At 42.9% G+C, this 24,599-nt stretch overlaps 1 protein-coding gene across 1 annotated transcript; it reads left to right on the top strand.

Annotated features, from left to right (window-relative positions):
* The first annotated feature begins 2,089 nt into the window (after positions 1–2,089).
* Positions 2,090–24,599, top strand: LOC124045436 (monocarboxylate transporter 1-like). The gene is given in 6 exon segments (XM_046364722.1): positions 2,090–2,274; positions 11,743–12,105; positions 18,843–18,907; positions 18,909–18,987; positions 19,068–19,865; positions 20,096–24,599. Coding segments are annotated over 5 exon segments (1,491 nt in total). The 5' UTR covers positions 2,090–2,274; positions 11,743–11,888; the 3' UTR covers positions 20,428–24,599.

Genomic DNA, 24,599 nt, shown 5'->3' with positions numbered 1-24,599 from the left:
TCCGTAGACATGGTTTATACAACAGCCTTCTGTGTTTTCTTTCGACTCCATCTGCATTTGCAATCAAACTCCAGAATTATATTAATCTCTTTATCATACTTTGCTTCTACCAGATATTCCACTGATTTCAAAACTTGGTTAACTTCTTCCGTGACAACAACACTGTTGATCGCCGTTTCTTCCCCATCACTGTCATCAGAAGACTCTACAATTAAAAAAAAAAAAATCATCTAAATCAGGGATTTCCTCATCGTCTGATTAATTTTCAGAATCAGAGTCAGCATGGCACGGTCGTCGTCCATCACAACTTTTCCCACTGACCTTTGAACTTTGTTGATAGCGCCTGATAAATTCAGTGCAACAATGTATTTAGAGCAGTAGCAACATATTTGCAGTTCTCCATTATATATCTCCATTATATAAACGTTATATCTTTTGAAAAAACTGCAGTAAAAAGGTTTATCTACGCATAACGTGCAGTTCATTTTATAGACACAAGATGCTACACAGCACACCGTTTGAGCCCATCCCGCCCCCTTCCAGTAATATTTGTTTTACTGGGCTGTTTCTGCGAAGCATATACAATTGTTTTATACATCATCTTAGCGAACACTATTCATATCAAAAGTGCACATGACTGTGCTCTTTCATGTCCCTCACACAGACCTAGACGCTCTCAACCTGGCATGAAAATGTAATTAAAGTATTTGCTAATATCAGTTGGTTTTGTGATGAATGAGCCATCTGATTCAATAAATGATGGAGCTAAGTTTTCCCTTTTCCAAAAAATGTATTGAAGGTCCCCCAAAGCTTTTTACTGTCATTCTTTATGTATTTTATCTTTGTTTCATAGTGTAGTTTTTTATATTTTTTAGTCAGTTTAGTCACATGATTTCTCAATTTGCAATACGTTTGCCAATCGGTTGTACAGCCAGACTTTTTTGCCATTATTTTAGCCTCATCCCTCTCAACCATACCATTTTTCAATTCCTCATCAATCCACGGGGATTCAACCATTTCTTAATGGGTGCTTATTAGTAACTGGAATAAGCAGTTTCAACAATGTGTCAAGTGCAGCATCTGTTTGCTCCTCATTACACACCACAGACCAACAAATATTATTTACATCATCAACATAGGAATCACAACAAAATGTCTTGTTTGACCTCTGTAAGGCTTATACACTATATTAGGCCCAGCCTTTGGAACTTTGGTTTTCCTAGATATGACTACTATATTGTGATCACTACATCCGATTGATCTGGATACTGCTTTCAAGCTAATTTCTGCAGCATTAATCAAGATGTGATCAAAACATGTTGATGATTTCATTCCTGTGCTGTTTGTAACTACCCTGGTAGGTTGACTGATAACCTGAACCAGGTTGCAGGCACTGGTTACAGTTTGAATCTTTGTCTTGAGTGGGCAGCTTGATGAAAGCCAGTCAATATTTAAATCACCCAGAAAATATTCCTCTATGTTGATATCACATCCTGCAATATGAGCTACGACATTAATATTTGTGTAAACTCTTCAAAGTTGTTCTGTGAGTGACACTGAGTAGACTGATGCACTATTTCATTGGTCCACAATCCACAAGTAAGGCTGTACAGTGAAATATAAGTGTGCTCCCAAAGCAGTTCTGAAGTCTAACACATCCACAGTGCGAGTTCAACTGATTTATACTTTTTTTGGCCAAATTAATAATGGTATTTTCTTGAATTTATATAACATTCCAAACATGTTAAGCATTATCTAGTCAACATATGGCATGATTCCATTATTTATATCAATTTGCATCACTTTCAAATGGGGACTTTTATCTAGAAGGCGAAACGCAAATTCCACTCGTGGCTAATTCTTATTGTGCCTATTTTCACCTTAGGTGCTCAATGCTGTTTCTGTTCCGAACACGCTCGAGCCATAGAAAATGGTAGAGGCCTCACGTGGCCAAACGGCTTTTTACCCTGGCAGCGCCATTGAGGGAATTCACCATTTTCTATGTCGTCAACTGGGTGGGACTTCCAACTTCATTGGCTGATTGCTCCTGGTGACCTGGTTGAAGTCATGTCCAACAGGGTCATCAGGAGGGATAGGTTAATCAAGAATAAGAAAATGTACTACTTCAAAATGGAGATTGTCAAAAAAAAAAAAAAGATCACAGATACAAAGAGGAGTCCTCTATCTATGTCTATGGCTCTGCTGTAGTTCAGTTGGCAAGTGCAGTCAGGACACACGGACCAATTCCTGGACAAGAGAGACTTGAGTTTTATGGTGAGTTTTTATGTCAAAGGGTAAATGTATATTCATGTAACCGTTGTGTGTTTTAAACCGAAGTCAGGGCTTTAGCTGTTTGGACAAAGTTAAGTACTTTAGCCAAGTTTCGTCACTATCCAGGCCATTAACCGTTAGCTACCGTTAGCGCTATGGGGGCTACACGGCTGGATAATCAAGTCCAGATGCTAATTAGCTAGCTGGATATTTAGCTTTTGGGCAGCTAGCAGCAGAAGAGGGTCTCTCTCCACATAACGGCACAGCTAACTAGCTACGCTGATGAATGGATATATAGGGCTCCATCTTTTGTAGGTAGATGAGTTGCTTTTACCGGCCAGTGCGTTATCTGGTTGACAGGGTTTATGGTAGAAATCCATCTTTAGCACGTTGGGGGCGATTAAAACAACGGAGACTTCATTCAATGAAGGGAAGCGCAGTTAGCGGTGACCATTGGGGCATGCAAGAGACCAAAGTTGTGGAAAGCTGAACTTTTGCATACTCCGCGACATCGCGTTGCGATTGACCAATCAAAGGTCACTCGTTTCCAGCCCCTACTGGATGGTTTTTGCACACCTAGTACCATTTACATTTACCGACACGAGGGCGAAACTAGAGTAGCCATCCATATAGCGTGGATGACTACTGTTGGGTTCAGATGGAACAGCTCAGCTTCTGCGCAAAATACCAAGATGGGGAGGGAAGACACTGTCCTGATTTATTTGTTTGTGGTTCCATTAGTAACTCTTTGAATTAGAGACTGTTGTGTCTTGACTGTTCAGGGTGCATTTGTCTAGTTTTTTTCGTACAACAATGAGTCTCACGTGCAGCACGTCGTCAGTGTTGAAGCTGCGGAGCTGAATCACATGATGAGGAAGACGAGCGCTTTGTACCCTGCCACTGGGCCGCCACTCTGTCTAACAACAACTTGAAATCAGAGGTGGCTGGCTGGCGCTTCTAACGGTGATGGGATGTCTTAAATGAATGAGTACACTTTCTCTCTGTCCGCTCTCTCTCCCTGTATGTCTCTCTTACTGAACAAAAATATAAATGCAACAGATTTCAAAGATTTTGAAAGTTACAGTTCATATAAGGAAACCAGTCAATTGAAATACGTTAATTAGGCCTGAATCTATGTATTACACATGATTGGGCAGGGGTGCAGTGAGCTGGGGAGACCGCCCCAGGCATGGATATCAAATGAAACAAAATGTTATTTGTCACATGCTTTGTAAACAACAGATGTAGACCAACAATGAAATGCTTACTGACAGGCCCTTCCCAACAATGCAGAGAGAGAAAAAGTAATAGTAAATACTAAAGGTTGACCGATTTAATTAGAACCGATTTCAAGTTTTCATAACAATCGGAAATCGGTATTCTTGGGCGGCGATTTTTTTAATTTTTATTTTTTTTTTACACCTTTATTTAATCTTTATTTAACCAGGCAAGTCAGTTAAGAACACATTCTTATTTTCAATGATGGCCTAGGAACGAGGCAGAACAACAGATTTTTACCTTGTCAGCTCGGGGGATCCAATCTTGCAACCTTACAGTTAACTCGTCCAACGCTCTAACCACCTGCCTCACGAGGAGCCTGCCTGTTACGCGAATGCAGTAAGCCAAGGAAAGTTAAATATATATATATAAAAAATATATATGCCATTTAGCAGACGCTTTTATCCAAAGCGACTTACAGTCATGTGTGCATACATTCTACGTATGGGTGGTCCCGGGAATTGAACCCACTACCCTGGCGTTACAAGCGCCATGCTCTACCAACTGAGCTACAGAAGGACCACAAAGTTGGACCACAAAGTTGCTAGCAAGCATTAAACTTCTCTTGTAAAGCAATCAATCAACGACTGTCGTTGCTCCAATGTGTACTTAACCATAAACATCAATGCCTTTCTTAAAATCAATACACAAGTATATATTTTTAAACCTGCATATTTAGCTAAAAGAAATCTAGGTTAGCAGGCAATATTTACTAGGTGAAATTGTGTCACTTCTCTTGCGTTCATTGCACACAGTCAGGGTATATGCAACAGTTTGGGCCGCCTGGCTCTTTGCGAACTCATTTGCCAGAATCTTACGTAATTATGACATTGAAGGTTGTGCAATGTAACAGGAATATTTAGACTCATGGATGCCACCCGTTAGATAAAATACGGAACGGAATAAACTTTTTGTTCTCGAGGTGATAGTTTCCTGATTTGACCTAAGGCTCGTATTTCTCTGTCTATTATAGTTAAGTCTATGATTTGATATTTGATAGAGCAGTCTGACTGAGGGGTGGCAGCAGCAGCAGGCTTGTAATAGTGGTTTAGAGAAATAGTTGACGCGTTATAATTCCTGTAATAACTTGCGGCTGAACTTGAAAGGGGTTCCTTCGTTATTTTACCATTCATGTCTTCCATAGAGAATGTCTTGATCTACTTCCAATAAGGTCTGGGTTTCGTGCAGGTTAGGGTGCGGGCTTAAACCGCCTCAGCGTTTTGATACCCGTGTAAATCTCACTAGGATAAGATAACGTTTGTCAACATTTTCAGAAATCCACTACAAAAAAATATATTCTCTTATATTTAGCCAATATTGATCAGATATCTACACAGTTAATAAAATTGGCAAGGTGGTGTAAGCCTACACGAAACAGACCTTATTTTAAGTGAATCTAAAAAATATCCTATGGAATAAATGAATGAAGGAACCACTTTTCAGATTTTGCTAGAAGGTGTCATGGGAATTATGACTCGCGCTTTGGTAGTCAATTCTTACCATGTCCATTATTAAAATAGGATTTCCTGCATATAGAAATGACAGTTTTTGTTTTCAACATTCATCACAGGTAACTTGAACTCGCTTTTTATTCAAATCATAGCACTAACGGGAGGAGTAGAGACGAGAGAAGACTCGGCCTCTGACTCCGACTCGCTGCTTAATGGGGAAAACCGGTTTCTGTCGGCTGAATGAGCGACACCGGTTGAGCATTCCTACAGCATTTCCTTCCAGAAACCGCGAGAAAGTTGTCCGGCTGCGGGAACCGTGCGAGGGGATTTATACTACTATCTGTACTTACTGGTGGCACAGACGCTGTTTCGTCCTTTCCTACACTGAAATTACCCTTGCCTAATGATTGCGTCTGAAGCTGGGCTTGTAGCACAGCTATCCCCGCCATAAGGCGATCGTTCTCCTGTATATTATGAGTACAGCGACTGCAATTAGAAGGCATCATGTTAATGTTACTACTTAGCTTCGGCTGTTGGAGGTCCTGTTTTTCCTAAGCGCTGAATAGTGTAGAGAATGGATGGCATCATGATGTGGCTATATTGAAGCAACATCTCAAGACATCAGTCAGGAAGTTAAAGCTTGGTCGCAAATGGTTCTTCCAAATGGACAATGACCCCAAGCATACTTCCAAAATTGTGGCAAAATGGCTTAAGGACAACAAAGACAAGGTATGGGAATGGCCATCACAAAGCCCTAACCTCAATCCTATAGAACATTTGTGGGCAGAACTGAGAAAGCATGTGGGAGCAAGGAGGCCTACAAACCTGACCCAGTTCTGTCAGAAGGAATGGGCCAAAATTCATCCAATTTATTGTTGAAAGCTTGTGGAATCCTACCCAAAACGTTTGACCCAAGTTGAACAATTTAAAGACGATGCTACCAAATACTAATTGAGTGTATGTAACTTCTGACCGACTGGGATTGTGATGAAAGAAATAAAAACTGAAATGAATCATTCTCTACTGTTATTCTGGCATTTCACATTCTTAAAATAAATTGGTGATCCTAAGAAAGGTAATTTTTACTAGGATTAAATGTCAGGAATTGTGAAACTGAGTTTGAATGTATTTGGCTAAGGTGTATGTAAACTCCTGACTTCAATTGTATGTACACAGGGTACCAGTACTGGGTCAGTGATAACTAGGCTTATATACACAGGGTACCAGTACTGGGTCAGTGATAACTAGGCTATATAAACGGGGTACCAGTACTGGGTCAGTGATAACTAGGCTATATAAACGGGGTACCAGTACTGGGTCAGTGATAACTAGGCTATATAAACGGGGTACCAGTACTGGGTCAGTGATAACTAGGCTATATAAATGGGGTACCAGTACTGTGTCAGTGATAACTAGGCTATATAAACGGGGTACCAGTACTGGGTCCGTGATAACTAGGCTATATAAATGGGGTATCAGTACTTGGTCAGTGATAACTAGGCTATATACACGGGGTACCAGTACTGAGTCAATGTGCAGGAGTATGAGGTAGTTGAGTAGATATGTACATATAGGTAGGGATAAAGTGACTAGGCACAGGATAGATGATAAACAGTAACTGCAGCGTATGTGATGAGTCAAGAGTTGGTGCAGATAGGGTCAATGCAGATAGTGGAGGCAAGCTATTGGTTAACTATTTATCAGTCTTATGGCTTGGGGGTAGAAGCTGTTCAGGGTCTTGTTGGTTCCAGACTTAGTGCATTATGGATTTTTAGTAGTGGTAGAGGTTAAAAAATGTAGTTTAAAGTATTCAATGTTGGTTTTTAAATCTATAATTTAGCAAACGTATTTTTGAATTATTTTCAAACTGAAACAGACCGAACTTTAATGTAAATCTGTGTCTTTTCAGCAAAATGTGAGTAAGGCAGAGTGGCTATTGATTATTGGAACATTTTATTGTTCTGGATGCAAATGAAAAATGGTACTTGGGTCAGTTTTCGAACATGCAGTAGCCTAACTTCTATTTGTGTATTGTGCGTTTCGTGGCATCCCAGCGCACGACTAGAATGCATATTAGAGGCTGGTTAGGAGACACCACTAGAGACTAGAGGTCGACCGATTTTAATCGGCATTGCCAATTAATTAGGGCCGATTTTCAAGGTGACATAACAATCAGTAATTGGCATTTTTTGACGCTGATTATGGCCGATTACACTCCACGAGGAGACTGCATGGCAGTTCATCTGCCCGATTATCAATAGAAGTCGATGTTATAGCCGGCAACAGTTTTAAATTACTAGTCCACACCATTGTTGTTTTGACTAGATCAATGACAGATGAGACCATTGGAAACGTGCCGATCCTGGTCCTTGGCAACACGATTGACAGACACGAAGCCATCAGCGAGGAGACTGCGTGAGCTGTCTGTTTTGTCTCTACAAAGTTGTCTTCATCGTAACATTCTTGAACGATGTGATCAGTTATCAGTTGTAAACCTTCTTCATATGCTGCCTGCAGCGTGATCTATTTATGACAGTCAGTTGTTGGTTGGAGTACACCTCCGGAGTCACTGGAGGAGCACATATTGATCCTGCTGTACAAGTCATTGCGGCCAGCAGGTCAAATGAACAGCAAAAATTAACGAGTTACTCAAAAACCAATCTTGACTCAAGTCGGTAAATAAATAAAAAAATAATAATGATAGTCCATAACAAGAGTTTTCTGATTAGCAAGGGGTAGTATGTTTTTAATTTCATTGTGTATTTGAAAACAGTTTGAGATCATTGTGATGGGTTTTCTTCACTAGTTGCAATGGGAAATGGGCTTCCCTAGAACAGTAACCGGGAGGGGGGTGGAGCTTAAGCAATAGGACTGCAGTGAGGGGTTCCGAAAGTGGATTCTCAATACTCGAATCCTGTGACGATATCAAAAATTAATTTTATACTGTGAAGCGTAGACATTCTATTTTCTACCCAGATTGCGAAAACATTTGCATGTTGATTTAATGCGCATTGGTTTCAACTGTATTGAGAAATCGTTTTTTTTCATATTTTTTTTTCAGAATTTGACTATACAGACCGCAATGCAGTCTGGGATGAGTAGTTTGTCTCCTAACTCTAGTACATACAGTGGGGCAAAAAAGTATTTTGTCAGCCACCAATTGTGCATGTTCTCCCACTTAAAAAGATGAGAGGCCTGTAATTTTCATCATAGGTACATGTTGTCACCTCCATGTTGGTGTTTGTCCCCCTGTGTGCTTAGGGTGTCAGGTTCTTGTCCAGTTCTGGCATTTAGGTCACCACAGACTAGTACATGTCCCTGGGCCTGGAAATGGTTGATCTCCCCCTCTAGGATGAAGGATCTGTCATTGTTAGTTTGGGGATTCAATTGGGGGGATATAGTTAACACACATTTTTATGTCTCTCCCCTCTCTCGGTCTCTCCCCTCTCTCTGTCTCTCTGAAGGCATTCAGTTTCTCTTCAGCAGGTCTGTTCCTATTCTAAGTTGCCCTATGGTAACAGTGTAGGGTTGCCAACAGCAGTTCTGTTCCTCTTCTAAGTCAGACTCATCAACAGTTATTACTGAGGAAGTGATACATTCTCTCCCAGTCAACATCTCAGCCCAACCCTGGTCCTCCAGTATAATCTAGTTCAGTGTTTCACAACCCCGGTCCTCCAGTATAATCTAATTCAGTGTTTCACAACCCTGGCCCTCCAGTATAATCTAATTCAGTGTTTCACAACCCTGGCCCTCCAGTATAATCTAGTTCAGTGTTTCACAACCCCGGTCCTCCAGTATAATCTAGATCAGTGTTTCCCAAGTGACTAGGCAACAGGATAGATGATAAACAGAAACTGCAGTGTATGTGATGAGTCAAGAGTTGGTGCAGATGGGGTCAATGCAGATAGTGGAGGCAAGCTATTGGTTAACTATTTATCAGTCTTATGGCTTGGGGGTAGAAGCTGTCCTCTTGGTTTCAGACTTGGTACATCGATACCACTTACCATGTGGTAGCAGAGAGAAAGGTATGACTTGGGTGGCTGGAGTCTTTGACCCTTTTTAGAACTTTCCTCTTACACCGCCTGGTATAGAGGTCCTGGATGGCAGGAAGTTCTCGACCCGCTACAGCCCCGTTGATGTGAATGGGGGTGTTTTCGGTCTTAGATTTCTTGTAGTCCACAATAAGATCCTTTGTCTTGCCCACGTTGAGGGAGAGGTAGTTGTCCTGGCACCAAACTGCCAGGTCAATGCCCTCCTACTTGTAGGCTGTCTCATCGTCAGTGATCAGACCTACAACCGTCTTGTCATCAGCACACTTAATGATGGTGTTGGAGTCATGGCGGCCACGCAGTCTTGGGTGAAGAGGGTCTACAGCAGGGGGACTGAGCACACTCTCACATAGCTGTGTCTTTTGTATAGTTATGAAAGGGCAGTGTGGAGTGCAATAGAGATTGCATCATCTGTTGGGGCCATATGGGGATGAAGCGGGTCCAGGATGTCTGGGATGACTGGGTTGATGTCAGCCATGACCAGCCTTTCAGAGCATTTCATGGCTACAGATGGTCAGCGCATGCTCTGAGTACGTGTCCTGGTAATTCGTCTGGGCCTTTGTGTGTTTTAGATCATGAGGTATTAGTGTATTGTAATGTCGTGTCAGACTCTGGTGTGGTTAACCAGTTATCAGACTGACAGGGTAATGATTACAGAGACATGCTGTTTACACCTGGTACTAGTGGTACAGGTTACAGGGCAGTGTTCATTTTGGCAGCTATTTTAGATTTAGTTTTAGTCTTAAAATACATTTTTACATTTGAGTCATTTTGTACTTCAGTTTAGGACAAAGTTTGTCTAGTTTTAGTCAGCCATTTGAGTCACATAGAGAGAAATGGACAGACTAACTTCCATTTGGTGCAGCCTTGTCCAACCAGGCAGACTGTCCCCTTGCATACCTTAGCTGGCAACATTGATATTGTGGCAGATTATAACCAGTGCCAGCCATAATTAACCATATACTATAAAGCCTTGGCTAGAGGTTAAACAATTGACTGATCTGATTTTTCTCCCCATCATAACCGTCAAGAGGGTAAATAAGGGTTAGGGCTAACCCTAACACCATCATAACCGTCAAGAGGGTAAATAAGGGTTAGGGCTAACCCTAACACCATCATAACCGTCAAGAGGGTAAATAAGGGTTAGGGCTAACCCTAACACCATCATAACCGTCAAGAGGGTAAATAAGGGTTAGGGCTAACCCTAACACCATCATAACCGTCAAGAGGGTAAATAAGGGTTAGTGCTAACCCTAACACCATCATAACCGTCAAGAGGGTAAATAAGGGTTAGGGCTAACCCTAACACCATCATAACCGTCAAGAGGGTAAATAAGTGGTTACCTTGAAAAGGGGAGGATTTTTGACTTTCAAGAAATGCTAGAAATGCTCTTTTCCGGTCTTTCCCTGTCTGTCTTTCCCTGTCTGTCTTTCCCTGTCTGTCCTTAATATTTTGTACACTGTATGTTGCCCTAAGAGTTTCATAGTTGGTAGAATTGTATTGTAGATGATTTACAGCTGCAATGACTGCCAAAGGTACTTCCACCACATCCTCCAGTGATTTTCTAACGTTTCCTGTTGCAAAGCCATATCCCAAGTATAAATACAGTGACGCACACACTAATGGGTCAAAACAGTCTAATAGCAAAATAGTGCTGATTAGACACAACTGCAAACGTCAAGGAGTAGGGCTTGGTCTGATGGGAATTCATGATGTCATCGCCCCCCCCTTGCTTGAGGAACAATATGAAACGAAAGGGGAAAGGACCCCCCCTTGCTTGAGGAACAATATGAAACGAAAGGGGAAAGGCCCACCCCCTTGCTTGAGGAACAATATGAAACGAAAGGGGAAAGGCCCCCCCCTTGCTTGAGGAACAATATGAAACGAAAGGGGAAAGGCCCACCCCCTTGCTTGAGGAACAATATGAAACGAAAGGGGAAAGGAATCCCCCCCCATGACATACCTGGACTACCTATTGTTAAAGGGGAATTTCACCCTGGGCGAATCTGGGCTTGTTTTCATCATGTCCGAGGCATTTCTAAGACCGTGAGATGTGTTTCACACAATGCCCAGGAGGGAGGAAGAAAGGTCTGGGCGCCGGCTCTTAACTGTACAGCCAGACTTATGACTGAGTCACACAAGACAAGCCTGCATCAGCAAGAGAAACACTAGCATATAACAATGGACAATTGTCTAAGTAAAACAGCATAGTATGTCTGAGTGTCATTTTTCCACCACAACCCCACAACTTATCCAGAATGTAGCAGCCCGCCTCGCTTTCAACTTTCCCAAATTCATGTCATCCCACTCCTCTCCACACTCAACTGGCTTCCAGTCGAAGCTCACATCCACTACAAGACCATGGTATTTACCTACGAAGCAGCTAGAGGAACTGTCCCTCCATACCTTCAGGCTATGCTTAAATCCTACACCCCAACCTGAGCACACTGTTCTGCCACCTCGGGTCTCTTGGCCCTCCGACCCCAAGCTCTTCTCTGTCCTGCCACCCAAATGGTGGAACCAGCTTCCCTCTGAAGCTAAGAGAGCCGAGTTTTCGGAAGATGGACAGGGACATCTGAAACCCCTACCTCTTCAAACAGTATCTTCACCATCTGAAACCTCTTCAAACAGTATCTTTAAATAATCCTCCATCTGCTAAATGACTAACATTCAAATGTCTCTCTGTCTGCAGGTCCAAAGTGATTCCTGATGGTAGCTACAGACTGAGAAGGAAGGACTGACTGACTATAACTACAACCTCTACCAGATTAAGACCTCAAACGGGTTTGTGTGACCTACCCTTCAGTGTGGGGGTGTTAGGACTATCCCTCTGACAGCATGGCCCCAGCGGTGGGCGGTCCGGTGGGCTACACTCCTCCAGAGGGGGGCTGGGGCTGGGCGGTGGTGGTGGGAGCCTTCATCTCTATTGGCTTCTCCTATGCCTTCCCCAAGTCCATCACTGTCTTCTTCAAGGAGCTGGAGGCCACCTTTGATGCTACTCCCTCACAGGTCTCATGGATCTCCTCTATCATGCTGGCCTGCATGTACGGTGGAGGTGAGTAGTGGGGGCTGGTAGAGGAGGAATCTGATCTCCCCGAAGGGGTTTCTGTCGTCACTGAAACAGAGACAAATACTGTCTTCATTAAAAACATAAAAAATACATGAAAATAGGGAGAGAGGGGAAGATTGGGGGGGGGGGGTGAGAGGGCAAGATGGGTGGGAGAGAAGGTGAGAAAGGATGGGGTGAAATTGTGTGATTGGTTCAGGGGGCTCCTCATGTGCTTTACCCTAGATGTTCTGACCTCTTTCTGTTCTCTTTACAAAAAGATGTGTACATATCACATTGTAGACTCAACAGCTAGTGATCATGTGTTACAGGTGGATGGACAGGCATTATCATGTCATTAGTGTTGTGAACAGAGGAAGTCAAATGGATCTGTTCTGAGATCTATATGGAGAACAGAGGAAGTCAAATAGCTACGTCGGTAGCAATGAAGTGCTTTGAAAGGCTGGTCATGGCTCACATCAACACCATTATCCCAGAATCCCTAGACTCACACCAATTTGCATACAGATCCACAGGTGATACAATCTCTATTGCATTCCACACTGCCCTTTCAGACCTGGACAAAAGGAACACCACTGTGAGAATGCTGTTCATTGACTACAGCTCAGTGTTCAACACCATAGTGCCCTCAAAGCTCATCACTAAGCTAAGGACCCTGGGACTAAACACCTCCCTCTGAAACTGGATACTGGACTTCCTGATGGGCCGCCCCCAGGTGGTGAGGGTAGGTAACAACACATCCGCCACACTGATCCTCAACACAGGGGCCCCTCAGAGGTGATTGCTCAGTCCCCTCCTGTACTCCCTGTTCACTCATGACTGGCTAGGCACGACTCCAACACCATCATTAAGTTTGCCAATGGCAACAGTGGTAGGCCTGATCAACCACCAGACAGCCTATAGGGAGGTCAGAGACCTGGCTGTGTGGTGCCAGGACAGCAACCTCTCCCTCAACGTGATCAAGACAAAGGAGATGATTGTGGAACACAGGAAAAGGAGGACCAAGCATGCCCCATTCTCATCGACGGGGCTGTAGTGGAGCAGGTTGAGAGCTTCAAGTTCCTTGGTGTCTACATCACCAACAAACTAGAACGGTCCAAACACACCAAGATAGTCGTGAAGAGGGCATGACAAAGCCTATTTCCCCCTCAGGAGACTGAATTTTTTTTGGCATGAGTCCTCAGATCCTCAAAAGGTTCTACAGCTGCACCATTGAGAGCATCCTGGTTGCATCACTGCCTGGTGTGTGGCAACTGCTCGGCCTCCGACTGCAAGGCACTTCAGAGGGTAGTATGTACGTCCTAGTACATCACCGGGGCCAAGCTTCCTGCCATCCAGGACCTCTTTACCAGGCCGTGTCAGGGGAAGGCCCTAAAGACTCATGCCACCCTAGTCATAGATGGTTCTCTCTGCTACTGCACAGCAAGCGGTACCGGAGCGCGAAGTCCAGGTCCAAAAGGCTCCTATATATCTTATACCCCCAAGCCATTAGACTCCTGAACAGCTCAAATGGCTACCTGGACTATTTGCCTTGCCCCCCTTCCCCCCTTCCCCCTCTGTAGCGCTTCTGCTACTCTCTATTAACATAGGCACTTTAATAACTCTACCCACATGTACATATTACCTCAATTACCTGGACTAAATGGTGCCCCTGCACATTGACTCTGACCAGTACCCCCTGTATATAGCCTCCACATTGACTCTGTACCGGTACACCCTGTATATAGACTTGCGATTTGTTATTTCACTGCTCTTTAATTATTTACTTTGATTTGTTACTTTCTTTTAGGTGTTTTTCCTAACTGCATTGTTGGTTAAGGGCTTGTAAGTAAGCATTTCACTGTAAGGTACCGGACGGCGCCTGTTGTGTTCGGCGAATGTGACAAGTACAATTTGATTTGATATATAGTACCCGTCAAAAGTTTGGACACACCTACTCATTCCAAATGTGTTATTTAAAAAGATTTTTTTCTACATTGTAGAATAATAGTGAAGACCATCAAAACTATGAAACAACACATATGGAATCATGTAGTAACCAAATAAAAGTGTGAAACAAAGTGTAGCCACCCTTTGCCTTTGACAGCTTTGCACACTCTTGGCATTCTCTGAACCTGCTTCACGAGGAGGTCACCTGGAATGCATTTCAATGAACAGGTGGCCTTGTTAACCTCTCTAGGGTATGTGGGACGCTAGCCTCCCATTTGGCCAACATCCAGTGAGATTGCAGAGAGCCAAATTCAAATACAGAAATACTCATTATAAAAATTCAGAAATCAAAACATATTTTACATAGGTTTAAAGATGAACTTCTTGTGAATCCAACCACTGTCAGATTTAAAAACTGCTTCACAGCGAAAGCATACCGTATGATTATTTGAGAACATAGCCCAGTTGACAAATTATTACAAACAGTAACCAGCCAAGCAGAAGCGTTACAAAACTCAGAAATAGAGAAAATTAATCTCTTACCTTTAATGATCTTCATATGGTTGCACTCAGAAGACATTCATTTACTCAATCAGTTCCTTTTGTTCGATAGTATCTTTATATCCAAAAACCTCCGTTTTGTTAGTTTTCTTCAGTAATCCACAGGCTCAAACGCAGTCAAAAAAATCTAAATTGCATCCGTAAAGTTCATAGACACATGTCAAACGATTTTTATATTCAAACCTCAGGTTGTTTTTAGCCTAAATGATCTATAATATTTAAACCGGACAATAACATCGTCAATATAAAAGGTAAACAAGAAATGCACTCTTGGGATTGCGCATGAAAAAGCTCTGTGACACGTCAGGGTCCACTCATTCAGACTGGTCTTACTCCCTCATGTATAACTATACAAGCCTGAAACAATTTCTAAAGACTGTTGACATCTAGTGGAAGGCATAGGAACTGCAATTTGAGTCCTAAGTCAATGGATACTATAATGGCATTGAATAGAAAACTACAAAAACAAAATAACCTGAAAAAAAAACATTCAGGAAGTTTTCGCCTGCCAAAGCAGTTCTGTTATACTCACACAAACATTATTTTAACAGTTTTGGAAACTTTTGTTTTCTATCCAAATCTACCAGTTATATGCATATCATATATCCTGGGCCCGAGTAGCAGGCCGTTTTAAATTGGGCATGCTTATCATCCAAAATTCCGACTGCTCCCCCTACCCTAGAGAAGTTAAAAGTACATTTGTGAAACTTCTTTCCTTAATGCGTTCGAGCCAATCGGTTGTTTTCACAATAATAATAATAATAATATATATATGCCATTTAGCAGACGCTTTTATCCAAAGCGACTTACAGTCATGTGTGCATACATTCTACGTATGGGTGGTCCCGGGGATCGAACCCACTACCCTGGCATTACAAGTGCCATGCTCTACCAACTGAGCTACAGAAGGACCACTCAGTTGTGTTTTGACAAGGTAGGTGTGGTGTACAGTCGTGGCCAAAAGTTTTGAGAATGACACAAATATTCATTTTCACAATGTCTGCTGCCTCAGTTTGTCTGATGGAAATTTGCATATACTCCAGAATGTTATGAAGTGATCAACTGAATTTCAATTAATTGCAAAGTCCCTCTTAACACAAAAGCAGGCATTGATTATGCAAGAATGGGCTGCCATCAGTCAGGATGTGGTCCAGAAGTTAATTGACAGCATGCGAAGGCGGATTGCAGAGATCTTGAAAAAGAAGGGTCAACACTGCAAATATTGACTATTTGCATCAACTTAATGTAATTGTCAGTAAAATGTTATACTCAGACATAATTTTAACAGTTGTAGAAACTGTCAAATTAAAAAAAATCTAAATCTACCAATCATATGCATATCCTAGCTTCTGGGCCTGAGTAGCAGGCAGTTTACTTTGGGCGCGCTTTTCATTCGAATGTGAAAATACTGCCCCATGTCCCAAACAGGTTAATCTGGTTGTTTTGTCCATTAATAGACAGGTATTTTCCTTTCCATGGTAGCGAGATCTTATCTATTTTTGCTAACTTCCTATAACATGAATTTGGTGTGAGATCATTTCTTTCGGGATATGTATTCAGAGTATGTCCACATCCCCGTCACATCATTTTATTAGTAAACTACACGGTGATGTACAAGTTGCATTAATTTTAGTGATCTTATACGTAATAAGTGTGTATATGTGTATATGTATGTATATGTATGTATATGTATGTATGTATGTGTATGTATGTATGTATATGTGTGTATATATATATATATATATATATATATATATATATGTATATATATGTATAATTTGCTTTTAATCCAGAGAGGTTAGAAAGTTATCTAGATCCTCTGAGGCTGTGGAGGGATTCTAATTGTGAAAAGAACTTGAATCATCAGCGTACAATGACACATTTTTGTTTTTAATCCCAGGATTTCTAAACCCTTAATATTATTGTTGGATCCAATTTAACAGGTAACATTTCGATGGCAATAATAAATAAATATGCCGATAGTGGACAACCTTGTTTTAATCCTCTTGGCAGTTTTCTGAGAAGTATTTTACAGTTACAGTGAGGGGAAAAAATGTATTTGATCCCCTGCTGATTTTGTACATTTGCACACTGACAAAGAAATTATCAGTCTAATTTTAATGGTAGGCTTATTTGAACAGTGAGAGACCGAATAACAACAAAAATATCCAGAAAAACTCATGTAAAAAAAAATGTTATAAATTGATTTACATTTTAATGAGGGAAATAAGTATTTGACCCCTCTGCAAAACATGACTTAGTACTTGGTGGCAAAACCCTTGTTGGCAAAACCCTTGTTGGCAATCACAGAGGTCAGACGTTTCTTGTAGTTGGCCACCAGGTTTGCACACATCTCAGGAGGGATTTTGTCCCACTTCTCTTTGAAGATCTTCTTCAAATCATTAAGGTTTCGAGGCTGACGTTTGGTAACTCGAACCTTCAGCTTCCTCCACAGATTTTCTACGGGATTAAGGTCTGGAGACTGGCTAGCCACTCCAGGACCTTAATGTGCTTCTCCTTGAGCCACTCCTTTGTTGACTTGGCCGTGTGTTTTGGGTCATTGTCATGCCGGAATACCCATCCACAACCCATTTTAAATGCCCTGGCTGAGGGAAGGAGGTTCTCACCCAAGATTTGACAGTACATGGTCCTGTCCATCGTCCCTTTTAATGCGGTGAAGTTGTCCTGTCCCCTTAGCAGAAAAACACCCCCAAAGCATAATGTTTCCACCTCAATGTTTGACGGTGGGGATGGTGTTCTTGGGGTCATAGGCAGCATTCCTCCTCCTCCAAACACGGCGAGTTGATGCCAAAGAGCTCCATTTTGGTCTCATCTGACCACAACACTTTCACCCAGTTGTCCTCTGAATCATTCAGATGTTCATTGGCAAACTTCAGGCAGGCATGTATATGTGCTTTCTTGGGCAGGGGGACCTTGCGGGCACCTCAGGATTTCAGTCCTTCACAGCGTAGTGTGTTACCAATTATTTTCTTGGTGACTATGGTCCCAGCTGCCTTGATCATTGACAAGATCCTCCCGTGTAGTTCTGGGCTGATTCCTCACCGTTCTCATAGTAATTGCAACTCCACGAGGTGAGATCCTGCATGGATCCCCAGGCAGAGGGAGATTGACCGTTATTTTGTGTTTCTTCCATTTGCGACTGTTGTCAACTTCTCACCAAGCTTCTTGGCGATGGTCTTGTAGCCCATTCCAGCCTTGTGTAGGTCTACAATCTTGTCCCTGACATCCTTGGAGAGCTCTTTGGTCTTGGCCATGGCAGAGAGTTTGGAATCCGATTGATTTGCTTCTGTGGACAGGTGTTTTTTTTTATACAGGTAACAAACTGAAATTAGGAGCAATCCCTTTAAGAGTGTGCTCCTAATCTCAGCTCGTTACTTGTATAAAAGACACATGGGAGCCAGAAATCTTTCTGATTGAGAGTGGGTCAAATAGTTATTTCCTTCATTAAAATGCAAATCAATTTATACAATTTTTGACATGTGTTTTTCTGGATTTTTTTTGTTCGGTCTCTCACTGTTCAAATAAACCTACCATTAAAATTATAGACTGATCATTTCTTTGTCAGGCAGTTTACCAACTGTTTCCCGGGAGGCTGTCATTGAAAATAATAATTTGTTCTTAACTGACTTGCCTAGTTAAAGGTCAAATAAAAAAATTGTGTCTATTTACCTGTACCATGATATTGGCATTGCTACTAAGTAAACCTCCAATAGTTAGTCTTGTCTCTTTGCTGCAACTCCCGTACGGACTCGGGAGAGGCGAAGGTCGAGAGCCGTGCGTCCTCCGCAACCCAACTAAGCCGCGCTGCTTCTTGACACAATGCTCACTTAACCCGAAAGCCATCCTCACCAACGTGTCGGAGGAAACACCGTGCACTGCGCCCGGCCCCTGCCGGAGTTGCTAGTGCGCAACGGGACAATGATATCCCTGCCAGCCTAACACTGAGGACGCTGGGCCAATTGTGCGCCGCCCCATGGGTCGTGGCCGGCTGCGACAGAGCCTGGACTCAAACCAGGATCTCTAGTGGCACAGCTATCACTGTGATGCAGAGCCTTAGACCACTGGGCCACTCAGGAGGCCTTACATAAATACTTTAATTCACTAACTAACTTGTTCCTAATGTTATTCTCTTCTGTCCCTCTCCTCCCCCTTCCCTGTCTCTCGCCCTTCCCTGTCCTCTTTTTTTTTTTTTTACCCCCCCCCTGTCTCTCCAGGACCAATTAGCAGTATTCTGGTGAACCGCTATGGCAGTCGACCAATCATGATGCTAGGGGGGCTGTCTGTCAGGAAGTGGTTTGATAGCAGCTTCCTTCTGCAACACTGTGCAACAACTCTACTTCTGTGTCGGAGTTATTGGAGGTACCACCAACCCTGTATTTGTATGTGGACATTTTTCTAATACAGTAGTTTACTGATCATTGCCTCCCTCCCCTCTCTAGGTCTGGGTCTAGCGTTCAACCTGAACCCGGCGTTGACTATGATTGGTAAATACTTCTATAAGCGTCGTCCTATAGCTAATGGCATTGCCATGGCTGGCAGCCCAGTCTTCCTGTCCACGCTGGCTCCTCTCAACTCCTGGTTCTTTGACCAGTTTGGCTGGAGGGGCTCCTTCCTCATCCTAGGTGGTCTACTGCTCAACTGCTGTGTAGCCGGGTCCTTGATGAGACCCATTGGACCCAAACCTGCCGACCCCCAACTGTCGGAGAACGGGGCGGTGATGAGGGCGGAGTCTAATCTGACGGTGATGCAGCGTGTCAATGCCGTGATCGACCTGACGCTGTTTAAACACCGCGGCTTCCTGCTGTATCTCCTTGGCAACGTCATCATGTTCTTTGGCCTGTTCTCTCCCCTAGTCTTCCTCTCCAACTACGCTAAGAGTAAGGACATCAGTAAAGAGAAGGCTGCTCTGCTTCTCTCCATCCTCGCCTTTGTTGACATGTTCGCCCGTCCTTCTATGGGGCTGTTAGCCAACACCCGCTGGGTCCGACCCAGGATACAGTACTACTTCGCTGCATCCGTGCTCTATAACGGGGTGTGTCACGTCTTGGCGCCGCTGTCCGTGGACTACGTAGGCTTCGTGGTGTATGCTGTGTTCTTTGGGTTTGCGTTCGGCTGGCTGTCAGCAGTTCTGTTTGAGACTCTGATGGACCTGGTCGGGGCCCAGAGGTTCTCCTCAGCCGTCGGACTCGTCACCATCGTGGAGTGTGGACCGGTACTGCTGGGACCGCCACTACTCAGTAAGTGTGTGTGAGCGAGAGCCATACTCTACCTATATCACAATGAACAAATTTCCCTTATTGTCATCATCAACAAGTCTCTCTCTCCTCCCTCTCTCTCTCGTCCCTCTCTCTCTCAATTCAATTCAAGGGGCTTTATTGGCATGAGAAACATGAACATTGCCAAAGCAAGTGAGGTAGATAATATACAAAAGTGAATTATCTCTCTCCTCTGTCTTTCCCCCCTCCAGGTCGTTTCTATGACTTCTATGGTGACTACCAGTGGACCTACCTGTGTTGTGGTATCATCCTCATCATCTCCTCAGTTTTCCTCTTCGTAGGGATGGGCATCAACTACAAGCTGTTGGAGAGAGAGAAGGAGGAGGAGGAGAGGAGAGAGACGGAGCGGCCCAAGGAGGAGTGCACAGCCATGCTGGAGGGAGAGAAGGAGGAGAGGAGAGAGACGGAGCGGCCCAAGGAGGAGTGCACAGCCATGCTGGAGGGAGAGAAGGAAAGGGCGGAGGAGAGTAGTGAGGTCACACCCATGACTGATGTTTCTAAGATGGATGAAGATATTGTTTAGCAGGGGCCGAAACAACATAATTAGAATAATTTGAACACTGTAAATTCACCACAACTAAGCCCAAAAAGAGAGAACATGATCATTTCATACCTTGATTACATTGAGAATAGTTGGGAGCGCATTTCCTAAATTTAAATAATTTTTAGTTGAATTCCTGTATCCCCTTATTATTACTATAATTATTATTATTACTACTACTTCAGGGGGACCCAAAAAAATCACTTTCGGGCTGGTTTTGGCCCATGGGCCGCCTGTGGCCAACCCCTGCTGTATAGACTGACCTGAACTGGACACACACCCTCTGGTTTTAGGTACCTTTGGTAAACTGAGCCGAGTCCTCTACAGTAGACGAGCAATAACAGAGGACTACTGTCTCTGAGCTCACATATACAACATCCAGTATCTATCCCAGATCTACACACTGTCTTCATACATACCTGAATGGTCATGTCATCACATCAGTCTTTGCTTCCCAGATCCTGTGTGCGGTACGATCAATCACAGTATTATAGGTGATCAGAATGATTGATAGTGTTGTTTTTATAATGTTAATGATTCATAGAATGTAGAGACTATTGGGATTCTGTAATGATGTAGATTTCTAGTTGAGGAGCACAACGATGTGATTTCAACCGCTAAGCTTAACAGTTTAGCCGAGAAGCTTTTTGTAAGCACTTTGAACATCTTTCTTAAGACAGACACAACCTTTTGAGTGTGGGGACGTGTTTAACTATTTTTGTCCCCCACAAGAATAGTAAAGGAACAAAAATGTGACCAACTAGGGACATTTTGTTAGTCCCCACAAGGTCAAATGCTATTTCTAGATGGTTTAGGGTTAGAATTAGTGTTAGAATGATAAGGGTTGGGAGCTAGGGTTGGGGTTAAGGTAAGGGTACAGGTTAGGGAAAATGGGATTTTGAATGGGACTGAATTGTGTGTCCTCACAGTTAGCTCTGTGTGTGTAGCAGGCGGACACGCAGGCAGGCGGACACGCAGGCAGGCAGATGGACACGCAGGCAGATACAGACACAGGCGTTTCTTTTAGTGCTGTATCATATCAGCAGATACTGTGTCAATATGTCCCAAACTGAATCCTGTTCCCTGTATAGTGCACTACTTTAGACCAGAGCCCTATTCCCTGTATAGTGCACTAAGGTAAAGGGTACTATTTTGAGGTCCTATGTCTACAGATACAGTATGATTGTTAATTCAGTAAGTCCTTCCATTCAGCAGTCTGGGGTAGTACCAGCTGTCACCAGGAGAGGGCAGTAGACACTTTAGAACATTCAGCAGTCTGGGGCAGTAGAGTCTTTAGAACATTCAGCAGTCTGGGGCAGTAGAGTCTTTAGAACATTCAGCAGTCTGGGGCAGTACCGGCTGTCACCAGGAGAGGGCAGTAGAGTCTTTAGAACATTCAGCAGTCTGGGGCAGTACCGGCTGTCACCAGGAGAGGGCAGTAGAGTCTTTAGAACAGTTCACGTTTTCTGATTCAAAATCACTTTCACAGTCAACAAGTCAGCCAAGATCTACAGCTCAGATTGTTTTTCCTTAAATTACTTTAATAATGTAACATGAACCTAATAAAAACAGTTCTGTAGGATTGTGCAGTAGGCCTAATACATTATCACAGCATATTGGCTACGTGCCTGGCCTGCCAATATTGTTCTTATTCGACCATATTATATTTCAAATATCGAGCCTTGATAACAAAATAGATCAGTTGGTGTAGCACTTGCAAGGCACTGTGGAGCATTAATTAAAATAATTAGCTTTTTTATTTTACTGCACTGATGGTACCTGCATCTTATGGTCATGGTGCTTTCAATACAACTGGGAATTTGAGAAATTAAACTTGGTCAAAAATATGAAATCAGTGATCTTCAGGTTGGAAAGTCGGACCTCTAGAAAGATGCCAGAGTTTCCGACTGGGAATTCCGAGTTGGATGTCCTTCAAAACAAATGTTCCCAGTCGGATCTAAAAAAAGAACATTCAGAGTTCCCAGTTTTCTTCAACACACTGAAGTCGGAAGGCAGAGATTTCCAAGTTCCCAGTTGTTTTGAACACTGCATTAGCCTCAATGGAGGGAGAGGGAGAGCAGCAGAGGGTTCACCTCTCACGGTCCCTGTTCTCTCCTTTTCCTCCCGTGAGAGGGGACACCGTCATCCACCTGGTGGCCAAACTTGAGTCGCACCGCATCTGCCTCATGCACAAATTCATGTTCCTGTGACCAGAGAAAGTGAAATATTCCTTGATATTAAAATATACACGACAAGCTGCTAGTAATGATAAAACGCAGGGCTATCGCTGCACTTGGCTACTCATTCATTGCAGCTACAGCGTGAGCGGAAGTATGGAGAAGCGTGTTTTATGTTTTGTATTAGTGTTGAATAAACACAGTTGACAGTGCTGAATACACAAACTCAGCAGCTCTTTGCTCTATTCTATGACAGTCTCTCTGTGGTCATAATTCTCAAATGTTTTAAATGTTATGTAGGCTAGTAGCCTATCAAACTTCTGTGGCCAAGGGTCCTGGAAGATCTGCAGGCACGTTCCATTTAGCTACAGATCTCCCAGTCTCTAGAGTAGGCGGAGTTGATCTTTTCAGACAAATAAAATGTTTCAAAATAGGAACACTTTGCCTAGCCGGTGTGCAGGGCTTCTGAATCAATGCACCTACTAACAACCGTGTAACATGAATAAAAAAGGAGAGCGAGCCTTTTTATCGTTGGCTTTTCTACAGACATGTTTGATGATTGATTAAGAATACCTTAAAGATCGACCAGTCAGCGACCGTGCTTTAGAACATTCAGAAGGCTGGGGTAGTACCGGCTGTCACCAGGAGAGGGCAGTAGAGCCTTTAGGACATTAGAACCTTCTCTCTGGGTTAGGTTGCCCAGGGGACAAAGATTTATCCTCAATAATTTTTCAACCTTTCAGATTTGTCATTTAACTCCATCGATCAGCACCCCACATTGAAATGTTTTTAGAAACAGAATTGAATCATGTTTGTAACACTTGATTACTTTAGCATTTCTTGTTCTCAGTCTTCCATGATATTGTGACGCAGCCTTTCTTTACTATGTGTGATGTCATATTTAAAGGAAGTGTTTCATCATGTTTTTCCTATTTGATGGATGGTAATGAAGAACAGTGTTGCTGCTTCAGTTGTAGTATGCAATAGCTAGCTATTATCTGGTGCTTAATGAGGGATTTGGGCCCTGTTTAGATCCACTCAAACACTGCCTTTCCACCTCCCCTCCTTTCTGTCATTTTGTGAGGAAGGGTGAGGTACATATTTGAACTGAAGGAATATAAAGCTACTGTGGCTTGTGATGTCTTGAGGTGAACCCTGGTTGTAAAAAGACACCTGGAAGGTTGACAGGATTTAACATTTAATAAGTCATACTCTTCCAGCAGTGTGGAGGAGTTTTGGTTCTTGTGATCAATCTTCCCTTAAAAAAATTTAGGCGCTGAGCAAATTTCAGGTCTGCTTAGCACAAACTTGTTGAATGTTGTGAAGGTTCTGTGCAACTTCCGGCGCGTTTACTGAGGCTGTACCGGCTTTAGTTACATTTGCAGACAGTGGTCAAGTAGGCTACTGTGGCTATGTGATCATAATGTCGGCCTACCAGAGTGGCATACCATCAAAACAATGGAGAAAATGCATCCCATAACATTTGAACATGGAAATAGCTGTTGTATCATTCAGCCCACAGTAGCAGCCAATGTGTGGTTTGTGTAGAGGATGAGTCATGGTTCCTATTCTGGTGGGTTCTGCCTAAAACACAATCTCTTGCATAGTTAGTTTTGCATATGAAGTCTTGCATAGTTCATTTTGTTTCGGTATGTTACATAGAAAGCGGTTAATATTTCATTGATTCTCTTGACAATTCCCACAGTAAAGGGAAACATTGAGAGAGTGAATTACAGGGAGAAAACTCTAGAAAGTTGAGTGAAGTCAAGTCTCGAGCTTAATCTTAGATGGAACATTGCTTGTGATTTCTAGTTGAATATCTCCGCAGCACAAGCCAGCAGGTTGACCTCTAGAGTTCGGAGAACAGTAGAAAACATATGACATTTCACTGGAAAGAAAACATGACTGTGTAAAAATAACAAACTATGCAGTGTTACTTTTTATGGGGAGGAAATGAATAAACCATTTAAAACACAA

Source organism: Oncorhynchus gorbuscha, linkage group LG10 (assembly GCF_021184085.1).
Source record: "Oncorhynchus gorbuscha isolate QuinsamMale2020 ecotype Even-year linkage group LG10, OgorEven_v1.0, whole genome shotgun sequence".
NCBI classification, from domain to species: domain Eukaryota; kingdom Metazoa; phylum Chordata; class Actinopteri; order Salmoniformes; family Salmonidae; genus Oncorhynchus; species Oncorhynchus gorbuscha.
Note: the sequence above shows the minus strand (reverse complement) of the source record. Positions and strands in the feature narration are given on the sequence as shown.